The following is an 18,120-nucleotide window of genomic DNA, read 5'->3' on the forward strand; positions in this document are numbered from 1 at the left end:
TAAAAACACTTCAATTTTGATGCCCTTAATTTCTTGATGATTTTGATAAATTGATATTATAATTTGATCACAATGATTGGAATAACTTCCTACTCTATCACAAAGTACAATCTAATTTGATTAATAGGGTCATAATAAAAAATAAAAATTAGAAAAAAAAAAAAAAAAAAAAACAAAATTTACTATCAAATTGAAAATAACAAGTAAAACCCAAATCCCACAATTCTAAGTCACCCTTTTTTCCAATTGGATTAATATTTTTCTTGCTAAATAAGGGCAAGTTTTAAAATTTTACCTTTTATTGGGCATTGTCATACCCTTTTGTCACAGGCCTGTGAGGTTAGTGCTATTGGTTTTATCCTGTTTGTTCCCCGTAGGAGTGAACGAGAAGAGGACCTCACAGCTTATCCAAAGACAAAGTAGGAAAAAGAGGGGGGGAGAAATGGGTGTCCTTCAATGGAGTCCTCTAACCTCTGTATCACTATCTCTATCTGTATCAACTATGGCTATCACTGCTACCCCAGGTAACTACAATGCCTTTCTTTTCCATCACTCTCTCATTTGCTTTCCTTTTGTCATTTCACCGATTCTTCTGTATGTTACCATCCTGTTCTGACTTGGGTTTGTTTAATTTTTTTCATGATATCAATTGGGTCTGTCCTTTTTCTTTCAAATTTGTAGTTGTTGCTTCCGAATGCCCGTTCTTGTACCCAATTCTCACTTGGGGTTTTTTACGAACACATGGAGACCCATATTTACTGCATTTTTAAGGGATATAGAGGGAGAGAGCGATGGGGTTGTGACAGGTTCTTAGGTTGGAGAAATGCAAATATAGGAAAAAGAATGTGGATGCTATCGTATATATGTTTTCTTGTTTGTCCTTTTTTCTTCTTGTTTGCTTTCTTCTCATTTGGGCTTTCTGCCGAACAAGTAGTTTCAATTACTTCAGGATACGTATTTCCTCATCTCAATGTTTGAATGACATTTTCCTTCGTCATTAGAAGCCATGATTGACCTGGGTTTTGTTTCAGATAAATTTTCCTACTCTCTTATAATTGTAATTTGACTCAAACTTTTGTATGAATCTGTATTTGTTTTCAGTCTCCAGGTTCCTTGTGAAACCTAATGATACGCATCTGAAATCTTTTAATGGAGTTAGGCTTCATGCTCCTTTTACTGTCAAACAAAGAGATGGAGTGATTGTTAAGGCTTCTTCCGACGTTGATGGAGTGGCTCCTGATGGTGGTGAGACTCCACCAGAGGGAGAAGAAGATGTTGTGCCAGTGGAGAATCTTCCATTGGAGTCCAAGCTACAGTTGAAGCTTGAGCAGAAGTTGAGGATGAAAATTGCGAAGAAGATTAGGCTTCGAAGAAAACGTCTTGTCCGGAAGAGACGGATGAGGAAGAAGGGCCGATGGCCACCTTCTAAGATGAAGAAGAACAAGAATGTTTGACCACCTAGCTCAAGTCATCTTGCAGGTTCAGTGCTGATGCTTTCTGTTTTTATGCCATTTCAAATTTATTTTCATAAGCTTGGATTCATCTTTATATGATTGTATTTTGTTTGTTTGAATCTTAAATGGATATATCATAATCTAAAGTTTACTAGGTGGTTATGAATCGCCTCCTGCTGTCAGTTTGATCTTCCCTATTACATAGCTTCTGCCTCTGCCTCAGTAGCATTTCCACAAAGCTATGCTTGGAGTGAGCTAATTTCATTCTTGCAAACAGTCTCCAATCAAAGTTGAACTTCAAACACCATCGGGGATGAGGATGTAATTACTGGAAGGAGGGGGTGGTTACTACTTGGTTTCCCTAAAGTATACCTCAGGAATATTTAAGCCCATAGGAAAGCAAGGAAGGCAACTCTATTGTAGACAAACTCCCAATCTTTGTGACAATCTTCAGATTTTTCTGTGTTTTTTACACCCAAATGGTTTAAATTGGAGCAAGGCAAATGGAAGATCACAAGATTTTTTTCTGCTTCTCCCTCTACCAAAACCTTAGAAAGCTTTAACAAATATTGATTGAATACCCCAGGGAGGAATCTAACTCTAATCTGAATTATTAAACAATCTTTGACTTGAGGAGAGAGAGAAAAGACATTACAAAAAGAGGTGTTCACTAGTCCCTTCACTTCTTTTGTGTAGAGCACGAATGTCCCACTATAGTATTTTAGGTTTCCTAGCTTGAAGCATACTTTTGACGTTTACTTTATTGGGCATAGCCAACCAAGCTGTGGAATGAACTTTTGGAGAAATCTTTGCCTTCCAAATCAACTTAGCAAGAGGAACCTCCATGGCATCTTTTATTAATGAATCGAAGTAAGATTTGCAAGAATGAAGACTGTCTTCATGAGTTAAGGAAATGCAAGTTCCAACAACGAGTTCAATAAAAGGGATGACAAAATCAATTACATGACCCTTTTCTAAGATTTGAAAGGTGGAATAGGAACAGTTGGAGTTCCCAAAACCCACCATAGATCCATCCAAAGACTAGATCCAAAAGTCCACACTGATGAACCCTGCTACTTAGCTGAGAAAAATTGTCAATACCTTGGGAGATACCTTTACAAGAACAAAGTTTGAGTATCACTGCTAGCCAAATTATTGATCCCATTTATTCTCAAGAAGACCAAAATTGCTCTTGGTCGCTTAGTGCCATGTCTTTAAGGAATCCCAGAGTCATTTACATAGGAGGACCATATGCCTAGGATCACTTCCCAAATCTTAGGTTTTCCATTAGTTGGGACTGGAGAAAACCAAAAACCTCCAACCAAGCAGCAACTAGAACATTATGTCACTATTTTTCTTATTTACAGGCCTCAAAAATTTGGATTTGAAGTGGACTCTAAAACTCGGGAGTTGCCTCCCCTTGCATGCATGGTTGGTAAGCTTTGTTGCAGTGGACCACAGAAGATCATGGGAGTAAATATTTGGGTTTGAGGGAACTCTGAAACTCAAAAGTTGCTTCTAATTCTTTATGCACGAGGTTGGTATGCTTTCTATGGTAGCATGGTAGGTTGAATGCAGCACGGCTTGAAGCCTGTTACATTGACTATTCTGTAGTTCTGCTTAATCATATATTCCATTACAAATAAATTCCAGTGGCAGTTGAATAAGAAACATAGGTGGATTTTACACTTTCACTTCCTTTTTTCCCTGTCTTTTGAATCCTTTTCATCAATTTCTGTAGGTTTCAAACTTGGTGACTTGCATGGAAGATGAGAAGAATTTCAGGGCACTCAAGTATGTCTACACATAGGCATCTGAAGCCCTTCTGCAAGTGTGACTAATAAGATCCATCTGTAATTTGTTCTGGCCTCCATTAGCAACGTACATGGCAAAGTTGTTGTATTGCAAATTTTTTCTGAGATTGAATTTTTACATTGAACATTCAGTGGCTATCAACTCAGAATTAATTTTGAAAGATTTACTTTTGATGCCTCATAGAGGAGCTCCCTTCCTGGGTTTGTTATCTTTCTGGATGTTGTTTTTACATGACTCACAGGTAATCAAGACAATGCACTGCAGATGATGTGGTGTGGAATTTATATGTATACATAATTTCAGAAGATGCAGAGAAATTCAAGTGACAGGGACAACATTCTCTAGTTTTTTTTTTTCCCTTTTAACCTTGTGAATAATATATACAACCACTACAACATCTAAGCTTGAAAATAAAATTGAAAAATTCACAACAGAAAAAGCTGAAGAGAGTGTGGAAATAGAATTCTGAAATGAGAAGGCTTCTCTTTTTTCTACATATTGGTGTCAACTGATCAGCAAGACAAGGATCATCCGAGTGCACCTGCCCATACTACACACTCTTTCACTGGTAGAATCTGGGTTGCAGAGGGGATGGTCAGACCAACATATCACCCCTAAGGATATTGAATTTGCAGAGAGGGCAGGTTGCATTTATCCTAAGCCATCTACTAATGCATCCACAATGAAAATGGTGGTTGCATGGAAGGATATAAAGCTCTGCCCCATCTACATACCGAGAAAGGCATATGCAGCATTCCTGCAAGGTAAAACAACTGTTTAACATGGGGATAAGACGAACATAGGAAACAAAATAATTTTCATTTAACCTCATGTTCATCAGATGCTTAATAAATTACATAAGCATCCCTGGTGAAATGATAACAATATGTACAAAACGTAATAATAAGCAACTATTGAAAAATATAGAAGTGAATAGCAAATGAGCAATACAAAAACAAGACAAAATGTAAAAGTTGTTAGGAGCCTTAATATCCCATCTATTAAAAAATTTGCTGCGTTCATGATTTAATTTTTTTCTTTGCAGATGCATTCATGATTCATTATGAAGCACCAGATTTTTTGAAACATCCAAAATGGACACAAAGGAAGTGGTGTTATCTAGGAGTTGCGAGGATGGTTTGGTGTGGAGGGGTGTAGGAGGGCAAGTTAGAATTAAACTTTTCTTTTGTTCGTTGGGGTCAATTGTTGACGAGTCCTTTCTCATCTAAGCAAGTGTGGGGATCTATGGCTCCATAACTTATTTACTTGGAAGGCAGTTTGGGAAAAGATCTTGACAATGGATCAAATGAGGAGAAGGGGATAGTTGTTAACTAACTGGTGTTATTTGTTAAGACCAATGCCGAAACAGCTAACCATATTCTTCTCCACTGTGATCTAATGAGCTCATGCCATCTGCATTTCTTGCTCTTTGGATGTGGGTGCTTCCTGGCTTGGTCAGTGATGTGTTATTGGGCAAGAGAGAAAAATAAAAATAGTAACATGGATGAATCAAGTGTCTGATCCAAGTTTTGAAGGATTCCTTTCTCCAGTCCATTTTCATTGGTCATCCTTTTTCTTGGGATGCTGATTGTGTATCTTAATGGACCCTTGCTAGAGTAGGTTTCCATCCTTTATATAATTCATGTGTTTTTTGTTTTCATTTTTATTTTTATAAGAAACAACAATTTCATTGCATTGAATATTAAGTACAAAGAAGGATGAGAGATCCTTCCAAGAAGTACACAAATCCTCCATACAAAGAAAGATAAAAAAGGCGGGTAAGTGTTTTTCTTTTTGATAACTGAGACCACATCATAGCCAGGCCCATCAGACCTGGCATGGTTTCCCAACCCCGAGGAGTCTGACCACCCCTGCCACAGCTAGCTCCAGGTAATCCAGGGATTCCCAATGGCAGGAATCGAACCTGAGACTGTGTCTCTACCACACATCCCAGCACTCACCCTTGTCACCGACCCACACCTTGATGGGTTAAAAAGGTGGATAAGTGTACACTAGTTCAAAAGATCTTCACAGAGGTATAAAATCTCCTACAAAAGAAATCATATGTCTAGCTTCACATTCTGCTAACTCATGTGCTGCATGATTGCCTAAGCGAGGAGCCTAAGAGAAAGAACATAGCTCTGAAGAAATGTCAATAATTCATGAGTAATTAGGGTGCATTCCTTTTCTCACATGTTTTTTTTTTTCTCACCACAACCAGCAAAACTTTGTAAGAAAGTAAGGAAATCTCCCCTCCTCCTCCTCCTCCTCTCTCTCTCTCTCTCTCATTTTATTTCTTTGTTTTGTTTTCAGAGAATTCTCGAGGCAAGTGGGAGGAGGCATGAAGGCGGAGAAATATTAGGTAACCTGCTCTCCATGTTTAATTCCCTGTCACCTGGTGGGGTTGAGAACTTGTGAGTGGGGACGGCGATTTTTTCATGGCAAGCTGCTCTCTAGACAAATGAATCTCCTCAGGTGATTGGAATAGATGGGGGCCAGCCCCAAAGGGATGTAAGGGGTTATTCAAAGCTGTGGACAACAAGAGGGGGATTTGTCACTGTTCAGAGTCCAAAGACAGATTGCATTGGCCACGGATTTTGAAGAAGGCTGATATCAAATTTACTGGGTTCATCAATTATGGGAGTCAGTGATTTACCTTATACTTTTCCAATGTGGGTGGAACAGGTGGTGGGCTATTTTAGGATCCTTACTCTGATTCTGGGTCTTGGAGACCTGGACTGAATGGTCCATATACAAATTCCATCAATGTTGTTGAAAGAAATTGGTCCGAAAGAGATTTTGGTGGAGTGGAGGTAGAAGAGGCCATAGTTGTTAACTCGTAAAATGTATCGTATATCATTTCTCTATATTGTGTATCGTAAGTTTTTTAATATAGTAAAAAATAAATAGAAATGTGAATATATATTAAAAGTATGCCGGAATAATATATAACCAATTTTATAAAAAAAAATAGAAGGATCTAAAAAGTTAAACTAAATCATATTGTAGGAAACATAGAATATTAGAGAATTGAAAAGTTCAAATAAACTTCATGAAATTTTTAGCTATGATATTTAGCTTAGAATTGCAACTAGGCATAAGCACTTATATGTGTTGTTGATTGATCTATATACATATATGCCTTTATATGTCATCTTTAAAGTTTCAATTTCCAATTTTTCATGTTCATCATAATTCCTTTCCCACCGAAAAAGAAATTTAAAATATATATATATATTAAGTAAAAAATTTTATCCACTAATCACCATCATTTTCAATGTTAGCATTCAAATTATTCAAATGAAATTTTTTTAATATTCATTATAAAAATAAACTTACTTGACTTCTAATATAACATTTGCTAATAAGAATGTAGTTTTTCATATAAGATTATTTTATCTATTTCTTCTTTTTATAATTAATTTTTAATTTTTTAGTACGTTTTAAACAATTAATATAATAAATTCTATTAACAAAAAAAAAATTAATTTAATTTTTCTTAAAAATTATGGAAAATAGTTGATGTATGTTTTTTTTTTTGATAGACAAAGAGAAAAAAAAATTAAAACACGTCAAAATAGGTAGCGCTCCCTATGTACATAGGCAGTATACAAAGAAAGACAAAACAAGACAACAAAAGAAAGAAAAAACCTAGAGAGGAAAAAGCTAACCAATAAACTAATCACCCAAAAAATTCAGAAAAGAGAGAGAGTCTAAGTCCAAAAATTGTTGAGACCACTCAAGAAGAGACCGAAAAAAGAGGTTCCTCAAGCAAATATCTGACATCTCTTCCTCTTGGAACGTTCTTTGGTTTCGCTCTCCCCAAATACACCAAAAAAGACAAATAGGCGCCAATCTCCAAACTACTCTCCTTTTCTTCCCTAGCCCTTTAACTTTCCATTCTAGAAGCAGATTTCTCACTGAAGCCGGGAACACCCACACCACCCCAAAAGAAGAAAGCAACAAAGTCCAAAGCTCCTTTGTCTTACCACAATGAATTAGGATGTGGTCCTTCGATTCCTCATTCTCTTTACAAAGACTGCACCTATTAACCATAGATCAACCCCTCCTCATTAACATATCTACAGTAGAAATTTTACCCAAAACTACTTCCCATGCAAAAAAACGAGTTCTAAAAGGGGCATACGAACCCCAAACCTCTTTGGCTGGAAATAAGGGGCTATTCTCATCCTTTAAAGACCTATAATAAGATTTAACATTAAACTTTCCCCTCCTCTCTATCTTCCAAAATAAAGAATCCTCCCCTTCTTGAATCTTTACTGCAGAAATATGATCCAAAAAACAAGTCACCTCCTCCAATTACCAATCTTGGAAGGATCTTCCAAAGTGCACCTCCTAACCCCCGCCTCCACCTCCTTGTCTCCCCCAAATATCAGCCACTACAGCAGAATTATGGGTTGCAATTCTGAACAGCAAAAGGAAAAGATCCTTCAGCTAAGAATCTCCTACCCAAATGTCCCACCAAAATCTTGTGCGTCTACCATTTCCAATACGAATACTAGTTCTAAGAAGGAACTCCTCCCAACTCTTTCTAATGTCTTTCCAAAGGCCCATCCCATAAGACTCCCTCACCTCTCTAGTGGTCCAACCCCCATCCTAGAAATAGTTGATGTACGTAATGTTGTATTGTTATCAAGTATCTTAAGATACACTTTAAAATAATATATAGGTTGTGATACGTATCAGTTTTCATAAAAAATGTATCGTATCATATATCATAAGTTATCAACAACTATGGAAGAGACCCTTAAATGCTTAGCATATGAAAAGGCACTAGGTCTAGATTGCTTGTTGACAATAGCTTTTTAAGGTGGTCAAAGCTTTTTGCAGAACTAACAGGTTAGAGAAAAGTATGGATGCTAGTTAAACTGTGGTTGTTCTAGAGCAAGGACCGAGGATCTTACAGATTTCAAGCCCATTCACTTGTTAGGTGGTATTTACAAATCACTCCCCAAAACTTTGGCTCAAAGAATGAGAAAAATGATTAGTAAGGTTGTTTTTGAAATTGCATAATGCTTTTGTAGAGAGGAGGCAAAGGTGTGAAGGGTTGCAAGCTAGACATCAAGAAATCTTATAACTACATAAGCGTGGATTCTCTTCTAATTTTTGGGAGTTGGATTTAAGGGACTGATGTTGCATTGGATTAGTGTTATAAGCACAAAATTTACACCAAAATTTTCATGTTGTGTGACACTTAAAGACCCTCAAAGCCAGTCTTTTCAACCCCCATGAGATGCTCAAGTGATAGCACACAAGACACATACCAACTTGTATCAACTCTCAAGTAATTACAAGAAAATGGCCAAGGCCTTCTCTGAACAAGACTCCCACAACATTCCTTGGAGAGTTCATGCAGAGAAGCCTTGACAAGGCAAACTATATATATGCACTAAGCACTACCCACGTTTTAGGAATCAACCTACCAATCCCACCTAGATCTAGGTCATGGTTCCTCTGTTAACTTCAGCTATTGCCATAAGTCATAAGTGTTCCCATGCCACTTATCATAATAATTGCATTACTTGTTGCTGCTCATGCCACCTGTACTGTACCATGCTAAACAACTCACTCTCTTAATCATGCCACTTGCTCCATCTTTGTAGAGATTTGCTTGGCTCGTGCCATGTGTCTAGCAAGCATCTCAACCCATCATGTATCCCATGTCAAATGCCTTGTAACATCTCATGTCAAGTGTCATCTCCTTGATGTGCTAGCAATTCTTTACTTGGGCTTTCCCCTGATGCCAATGTAAGAGAACTATGGGGTGGTGTTGTGGAAGGCCATTAGAATTGGGTGGGAGGTATTTAGAAGTTGATCTTACTTCATTGTGGGTAATGGCAAAAGGGTAAAATTCTGGAAAGATAGATGGTGTAGAAAACGTAGTTTAGAAGAATTCTTCCTGACTTTGTTTTCTATAACTTAGGTAGCTTAGTTGTGGGAGTAGAGTGAGGAGGGGGGAAATGAAGTCCCTGCTTTCACAGACAACTCTATGATTAGGAATTGGAAAAAGTGGAGGCCTTCTTTCAGAGACTATAAGCAACTACAATAAGAGGGGAAGTGGAGGATAGATTAGGTTAGAGGAAACCAAGAGTGACAATGTTCTATTAAATCTTTGTATGCTTCCTTAGTTTATGGAAGAAGTGTGCCCTTTCCCACAAGCATAGTTTGAAATCCATGGGTGCTAAAGAAGGTGGATTCTTTACCTGTCTGGGAAAGGATTTTAACAATTAACCAACTTAGAAGGAGGGGATGAAGTATTTCTAACAGAAGTTACATGTGTAAAAGGGAAGAAGAATCGGTCAATCATATGCTTTACTGCTCCAAAGCGAGAATCTTGTGGTAACTGGTTTTTTCTCTATTTGGAGTGGCATGAGCGATGCCCTTCTCAATTGGAGTGGCATGAAGGATTCCTAACAGAAGTTACATGTGTAAAAGGGAAGAAGAATCGGGTAATCATATGCTTTACTACTCCAAAGCAAGAATCTTGTGGTAACTGGTTTTTTCTCTATTTGGAGTGGCATGAGCGATGCCCTTCTCAATTAGAGAAACTCTATTGAGTTGACATGGTTCCTTTGTAAGGAAAAAACTGAAGAAAGCTTAGAGAGCCGCTCCTCTATGTTTGTTTTGGACACTATGGAAGGAAGGAAATATGAGATCATTTGAAGATGTAGAATACTTGGATCTGGCAATCAAATCCTCTTTTATGTGTATTTTTTTGGATTGGATTAGGGTGTACATAAATGACATATCTATGACCATTATAGATGTCGTAGATTGGTTGTGTTCAAACTAAGGGAGGGAGGTTGTTTTTTGTTCTCTTTTTTATGTCACGTGCACATTGATGCACTCTTTTTCAAGCATATATAATATATGTTCTCACTTTACCCATCAAAAAATGAAGTAAAGCTATTATCAGCCAAGATGAGGAAGAGAGACAAATTTTCTCATTTATCAGCCATGAACAAGAATACCCAAGCAATATTTCCAGTTTCCTTGTACTCATCCATGCTATAGCTATATTTTACCTAAAACACATAAAAACCAAAAAATTCCTAAATCTTCCAAAATTTCACTGAGATCAGATGCAAGAAACATGATGCTTTAAAAACACAAATTAACTTAGAATCAGTATACAGGCTAGAATTCTTTTGCATCGCACAGTTTTTACATTTTTCTTTTTTTTTCAAAAAAAGGTATATTAATTCAAATTAAGGTTGAAGTTGTTTATGCCTTAAGGGTTAGTTAAGATACACATCAGAAAAAAATCTTAACTTGCTAAAATTTCTTGTAGTAATAAATTATCAAAATTGTATTCTCAAAAATAGTTTTAGGCCTTAATAAAAGAGGATCAAATTCCACTTGGTCTACTTTTACACCCCTCAGCAACGTTTTATAGGGTCAATATTTTAGTAAGTCTTCATCAGAGAAGATGTTCTCATGCCAATATAAGAATATTAAATTGATTTGATATTGTTATCTATCAAGACAACAAAACACCACAATCTCCTTATAAAATTCCCCTTTTTAAAAAAAAAAAAAAAAATTAAAATACTTCAATATGAAGCACTATTGGATGGCATAACTCAAAATGCCCAATCAACTTTATGTGGCTAGCATGAAACACACAAGGAGACCATCTCCCTTAACAATAGGCTCTTTTTTTTTTTTTGATAGGTATCTCCCTTAACAGTGGGCTTGTGATACATGAATCCTACAAAAGTTACTGAAGGGTCTACAAATAAAATGGTCTACAAATAAATGTTTTACACCTTATCTAATTTGATAACTGGAAATACGCATATATCATTTATAGTGAACTCAAATGAACAAGGCTTATAAGGCACATGCTGGGTGTTCAAAGAAAGCTCCAGCATAAATAGAAGTGAAAAAAAAAAAAGCAATAAAAAAGCAATAAAGATTAGAGAATGACAAAAGGAGGTCCAAGATAGAACCAAAGTAATGATAAAATGATATGAGCAATCAGACAAATGTAGCACTAAGTTTAAGAAAACAGAAAAGGATAAGCCAGAGATACTTACAGAATCCTCAGGATGAAGAGCAAGATCACTAATGGAGCTACTGCTGCCTAACTCTACTGCTGCCTCAAGTGCTTGCTTCTTGTCATCGTCAACTTTCCTCGCCAAACTAGCATCACAAAAACGATACCTTGGAAGAAGCCTGATATCATCTTCAGATGCACCTTCTCTAATTTTCATGGCATAAGCAATTGCTGCCAGTGGAATGCAACAGAACAGAGCAAAGAAAAAGATACAGGCCATCCCGATGCAAAACATCATAAAGAATACATCAAAGGCTAAGAACACCACTGCCAACCTGCACTTTGTTTAAAGAGTTTCATCACTGAGGGTGCTGTAATTGTGTTCATCATGCAATACAGAGACCCAGGAAAAAAAAAGAAGAAAACTACATTGTAATCAATTGGGCAAAGAGAGAAACCAGGAAAACAGGGTGAAAGAAGAACAATATACATTCAGGATCATATCTTATATACTGCATAAATACTATGTTACTAGCATGGTTCATAGGTACCCTCTTCATATTTTATAAACATGATAATTTGACTGCAACAAAATTTAACATCATAAATGTGGAAGATGGTCTTATCTGGACCCACCATAACCTACTGACACAAACTAAACCCCCTCCCCCTCCTGACCCACTAACACCATCCCTCATCCCCCCTTTTGATTTGAAAACCTACTTTAAATTTGAACTTTTCTAAAAGAAGCACTATTCTTGGATATATCCTTCTAAGGACAACAATTATCTGAGGTAGGCCTCTTGGGAATACATCAAATGTGTGATTTTTCAGTGTATAAAGTTTCAAGATCGAACATGCAAAAATTGAGTTTGTAAAACTTCACTCTGATAGGAAACTATTCACGTTTCTTCAAACATTCCCCAAAAAAAAAAATATATATATTGTAAAAAAAGTGGGAAGTGAACAAAAATAAAGGAAACTCAAGCTGTGGGAGCTAGGAGTCTTACAATCTGAGGCATTGGCCTTTGTTGGTAGTTATTAGATGGGCCCCTTTAGAGAGAAGATATGTTAAGCACTACTATCACTGAATGAGAGAGAAAATTGACCAGTCTTAACAACATGTTAAGACTTTTTAAATGTAGCCCCAGATCAGCTAACAAGGAGGTTGACAGGCTTTTTTTTATATAGCAAAAGAGCAATAGATATATTAAAGAGCCAAAAAGGCCACACCAAGTACATAGGAAGAATACATGTGTGCACCAAAGGAAAAAAAAACACAAAAACCCTCCTCTTATTGGCAACCTAACCAATTGATGAAATCAATCATAGAGAAGGACTCTTGCCCTAGACCCCCTTTGGTCCATTCTAAAAAGTTACATAGAAAATAGAATTTTAGCTCTTGATTTGAAAGCTCAACATTATCAAAAACCCTTCTATTCCTCTCTTTTCAAATAGTCCAAAACAAACAAAGAAAAGTAACATTCCACACCTTCTCTCTCCTCTTCCCAATGGATTGGCTATGCCAACTAAGTAGTGTTGCTTGGACTGAGGTATGCAACACCCAAATCACTCCAAACAAGGAGAAGACCAATTGCTATAACAAACTTGCCTTAGAACAATGAAGAAGGATGTGATTACAAGATTACTCCTAGTCTTTGCATAAAAAAACATCTATTCACCAACATCCAATCTCTCCTCTTCAAGTTGTTCATGATTAGAATCCCTTTCCAAGTTACTTCCCAAACACAAAAACTCACTTTTTTTTTGGAGCCCAAGAATTCCAAATAAGCCTTGTCAGGAAAGAATCTGAACGTCTTTGAACATCCCATCATAGAAAGATTTAACTAAAAACCGACCTCCCTCCCTACTCATTGATTTACCATGCAAACGCGAAAGGAGACAACCTAACTCCAAGTCTTGGGAATTCCTTACAGAATGGGGGTTCTAACATCCCCAAAATTCAACCTGCTCCCAAGCATCACATACCCAAGCCTCCTTTGAAGTGGCTATAGCGAACAAAGAAGGAAAAGAGGTCCTCAAAGGGGTGTCCCCACACCAGATGTCCTTCCAAAATTTTACCCTTCTTTTGTTGCCCAAAACATAGGAAATCTTGCTTTTGAAGGCATCCCATCCTTTTCTTATAGCCTTCCACAATCCTACACCATAACCCTCCCTCGCCTCCAAAAAGCACCAACCCCCTTTTCTACCCCATACTTACGACTTACCAATGATTACTTTCTTCCACAAGGGCTCCCCTTCTGACATGAACCTCCAACTCTATTTGCCTAATAGAACCTTGTTCAAAATAGAAAGATTCTAAAAGACTAGTCCTCCTTCCGCCCTTGGCTTACAAACTTTGTGTCAATTCACTAAGTATGGCTTATTTTCAAGAGACCCCTCTCTCAAAAAAAGTCCTTTTGAAGTTTTTCCAATCTACAACACACGCTTCTTGGAATAACAAAAATGGACATGAAATAATTGGGTAAGCTAGACAAGGTACTTTTGATAAGAGTTAAGCGTCCCCCTTTCGACAGGTATTGTCTCTTCCACCTTGTGAGCTTTCTTTGCATCCTCTCCCACCAAATCCCACACTATCGTCAATTTAAAGGTAACACCCAAAGGAAGCCTAAGATACTTGGAAGGTAATGACTCCACTTTACACCCTAGAATATCCACCAACTCCTCCATTATAGGAATCCTTCCAAATGAGATTAGCTCATTTTTTTCAAAGTTGATCTTAAGCCTAGAAATTGCTTCAAACCACATCAAGACCCAATGAAGATGCAATAGTTGGTCCTTAGAAGCCTCACAAAAAATTAATGTGTCATCTGCAAACAAAAGATGAGACAACTCCACTCACTCACCACCTCTACCTCCCACCTTAAATCCTGAAATAAAAACCCCCTCCCTAGCTTTCTTAAGAAGAAAGTTAAGTGCCTCCATAGGCAAAACAAATAAATAAGGAGACAAAGGATCTCCTTACCTCAACCCTCTTGAGTTATGAAAAAACCCAGTAGGGGTCCTATTGATCAAAACAAAAGATTTGGTTGTAGAAATACACCAATTAATCCACTCAATCCACTTATAACCAAAACTCATCTTATCTAAAAACGCTAATAAGAAGTTCCAATTAATGCTAGGTCTCCGGTCACCATTTTTAGTAAAGAGATGACTAAAAGCGTTGGTCACCCCCTCCTTAATCTCCTCCTCACCAGACAACCAGTTCTCAGTCACCCTTACTCTAGCCAAAAAATTCCTCCTACAGTGAGCATTTGCCATTCTGTGAAATAATTTTGTATTTTTATCTCCCTCCTTTAGCCGTAACTCTCTAGATTTTTGTCTCCAAAAAATCTCTTCAAACAATGCCTACTTCTTAAATTCTTTTGTAGTCAATCTTTTAGCCACAATCTCATCCCCTACCAATAGAGCTTAATAGAGCTTCCCTCTCCTTGGCTAAGAGGGTTGACAGGCTTGCCAAGTGGGGGAGCTACCTACCTTTTTGTTCTCCTTCCCTTGGGCTTCTTTAGGAGGACTAGTCATCCTTTAGTTGTATTTATTTCTTCTTTTTTTTAATAAAATTACCTCAATTAGAAAAAATAGAAAGAAAAAAAAAGCAGGGATACAAAAAATCTCTCATTTTCTAAGCACCCTAAGGCAGATTTATTTTGCTTCTTTTTTGTGTGTATAAACGAGGGTGGGTATTTGAATGGTGTAAAAGACCTAAAGGAACAACTTGAAGGCAATTGAGAGCCTCTACATGCTTTCTTAAATCTTTAAGAAAATAGTCTAATACTTGTTCTCCATGGAAAAAAACATAGAAATTGGTATTTCTAAAACTTTCCAATGTAGTCAAATAGGGCACATGTTGCACACGCATATCATGTATGTCAACCAAAATGTAATCTACTAATATGCATAAAAAATAGAACAGTCTTGCATGCAATTGGTACTGTATCATGCTTCAGTAGACATTAAAAGTTAAGAAGCTGATCATTGAAGAGGCTCTACACTCAAAAAGCTATGTAACAATTACATCTCATTCTACACAAGAGGCGCCACATAAGATTTCCTTCAGAATTAAAAGTGAAAGGTTTCAAAGAAAATGGCATTGCTCTGACCAGTAAAGACGAGGAGAATCTTGCATAAGTACTTGGCCACCAGCAAGAATCCAACAGAATCCAAACACCCACCAGACAGATGAAAACATTGTGTTCATTGACTCCAGCCTTTTCACTATGCTGAAAAATCAGAAGTATTATAAGTTATAACAAAAACCTATTCATTAGCTTAAATAGCTTCCCCAATTTCAATGCTGAAAAATCAGATGGATTATTACAAAAAGATATTCATTAGCTTAAATAGCTACCTCAATTTCATACTTTCAAACATTTAACATCTAAGATATTACTATTTACCTTTTACATATATACAAATTTGTATGATGGGCCAACAATCTGTTGCTTAGGACAAGCTAAATTCACATTATTAGGTCAAATATTAGAAACTCCCATGCGTGGACACTTTTCAGGGTATCTATTTGACCAAAAACCAACATGAACAGATGGACTCAGCAAATTTGCTCAAGAGAAATAGGACTTGTTTGGGAATTGTTCTTGATAAAATAGAAAATAATTTTTAACCCCAAAAAATACATTTGGCAAATTTTTTATTGAATTTTTTTTTAAAAAAATTTGTTCTGAATAGGGTGTTTTTTTAGAACAGCGTTAAGGTATTTTCAAGTGGTTTTTGTAGGGTATTTTGAGAAGCAACTGAAAATATGATAAATACTTTGAAAAGTTTTGCATCATACATAAACGTATAGTACTTTCCTGGAGAATAAGCCAATGAAACTGTTTTTTATATTTGAATTCCCAAACAAAATTTTGTTCCTCAAAACAATTTAGAACTATTTTTAAGAACTGTTCTAAAAAACTGTTTTTAAGAACTATTATCAAAAACTGTTTTTTGAGAATTGCTTTCGAAAACATTGTCAAAGAAGCCCATATTTTCTTGGTTCACCAATTAAAATTATACAATAATTTCTCAAATTAACCTTGCAAATGTTATATTTAATCAAGAAACACCCCCATGCATTAGATGCCTAGCAATTTCTAAAGAACAAGCTCTTTGTGTCCTGAGATAAATATGTGCTCTTTATGTCCTAGTACTCTAACTAATACAATTATACTGAGATTTAATATATAGTCCAACAGTTCAAGAAAAAAAAATAAAGGTAGTGCATACAAATTCAAAAGTTGCCTGATAACCAAAGGGATGCAGACTGTACAGTCAAACAAATTGCAAATAGAAGTTCAGAAACCCATTAGTGAAACACACAAAAATAGATACAGACTCCACCTACTTTGATAAAACCTTGAAAATTAGGGTCACGAGATTTTTCCATCTTGAATATAACACTGAAAACTGCAAGCTGATGAAAAAGTAAATTCATCGTTACCCTAATTAAATAGGGCAAATTCTGACTTTGATTTCATGTTTACTAACCAATTTGAACTAGATTCAGTGTTTTTCAATAAGCTCACAAATCCCATCTGAACTTTTCGACTCCATTTTCACTGAAAATGAAACTTACAGTAACATGTGAGTTACTCAACACAGAAAATTTCAGTTTCACACATACTAATAAACAGTTCCCCAGAAAATGAACTGAAAATTCATCACACCTTAAGCAAAATATAAAAAATTCAACATGGGCCACCATACATTACCAATTAATAAACAAAAATCCATGTACAAAAACAGGTTCGATCAGCTAAAATTACCTGCTGTGACGGTCTTCATTGCCGTGATTCCTCCTTCGGAACTGAAAACACACAAAACCCACATGCAAAAGGCACTGCAAAGCATACCCAAAAATCCAAACCCTCAACGGCCTCGACGGCCTCTCCTGAAACGTGGAGAGCAGCACCACCATCGACACGGAGACAAAAGCCAGGTTCCATATCACGTCCAGCACCACAATGGGCTTCGAGAAACCGCCACCGCCGCCGCCACCGTCGCTCATGTGCCGGTCGTCGTAGTCCTCCGATCTTGGCTGCGTACAGTCCCATAGAAGGCTATGGTGCTCTCCCGTGATCAGCCTCGTCGTGTAACGGGCCAGCGGCAGAGAAAGACTAGTGCTTAGGGAGTTGCTCATAAACCCGCCTCCGCCCTGGCCGCCCGCCCAGGGGACATCGGCGTCCATTCTAGAGAGAAAGTTAGAGAGAGAAGAGAACGGTGGGTGGGTGGGTTTGAGTTTGGGTTTGATGGTGGAGACTGGAGAGAGGGCATGGGGCGGGTTGAAGCTGGTGGCGTTTGAGTTGGGGAAGATGCTCTCCACTCTCACCCTCACGGTGGGGCCTGTCATTTTTCCCTACTGTTCTGATTGGGTCTGGCCCACATTATCCTCCGGCCCCACCTGATTTCGACGGCTCGAAATTGTTGCTGTCACATTCTTATGTGCACGAGTGGCCCTTGTCTCTTTTTTTTCACTTTTTATTTATTTGTCTTTTTATTATGGGAAATTTGTGTTTTGATGGGCATTTGAGAAATATATGGTCGAAACCCAAATTCATGAAATATGATAATCAAATTTTAATAGGGAAAGTAATATAGCTTTCATACCCTTTGAGTTTGCTTCATTTTTTGTGTCAAGATTCCCTTCCGTGTCTCCATTATCGATAAAAAAAAAAAAAAGTAGAAGTGTACTGTAAGAAGTTAGGTTTAGCTACAGTAGCGGCGGCGACGATGGACTAATGTGGATCTACGGCGACCTTGGCACCTCCAGATTTTTCTTTCACAGCAGCAACCAAGCCTCCATGTTAGCAA

The 18,120-nt window shown here is 37.2% G+C and overlaps 2 protein-coding genes across 2 annotated transcripts; one reads left to right on the forward strand and one right to left on the reverse strand.

Moving 5' to 3' along the window:
* The first annotated feature begins 399 nt into the window (after positions 1–399).
* Positions 400–3,447, forward strand: LOC117920374 (50S ribosomal protein 5 alpha, chloroplastic). The gene is made up of 3 exons (XM_034837855.1): positions 400–524; positions 1,102–1,479; positions 3,196–3,447. The coding sequence occupies exons 1-2, from the start codon at positions 443–445 to the stop codon at positions 1,452–1,454; spliced, it is 435 nt and encodes a 144-aa protein (XP_034693746.1). The 5' UTR covers positions 400–442; the 3' UTR covers positions 1,455–1,479; positions 3,196–3,447.
* A 92-nt stretch (positions 3,448–3,539) lies between these two features.
* Positions 3,540–17,674, reverse strand: LOC117920373 (E3 ubiquitin-protein ligase At1g12760-like). The gene is made up of 4 exons (XM_034837854.1): positions 17,076–17,674; positions 15,411–15,530; positions 11,330–11,624; positions 3,540–4,026 (listed from the first exon to the last, which is right to left on the reverse strand). The coding sequence occupies exons 1-4, from the start codon at positions 17,657–17,659 to the stop codon at positions 3,865–3,867; spliced, it is 1,161 nt and encodes a 386-aa protein (XP_034693745.1). The 5' UTR covers positions 17,660–17,674; the 3' UTR covers positions 3,540–3,864.
* Between the last annotated feature and the right edge of the window lie 446 nt (positions 17,675–18,120).

This window comes from Vitis riparia, chromosome 8 (assembly GCF_004353265.1).
Source record: "Vitis riparia cultivar Riparia Gloire de Montpellier isolate 1030 chromosome 8, EGFV_Vit.rip_1.0, whole genome shotgun sequence".
Lineage (NCBI taxonomy): Eukaryota > Viridiplantae > Streptophyta > Magnoliopsida > Vitales > Vitaceae > Vitis > Vitis riparia.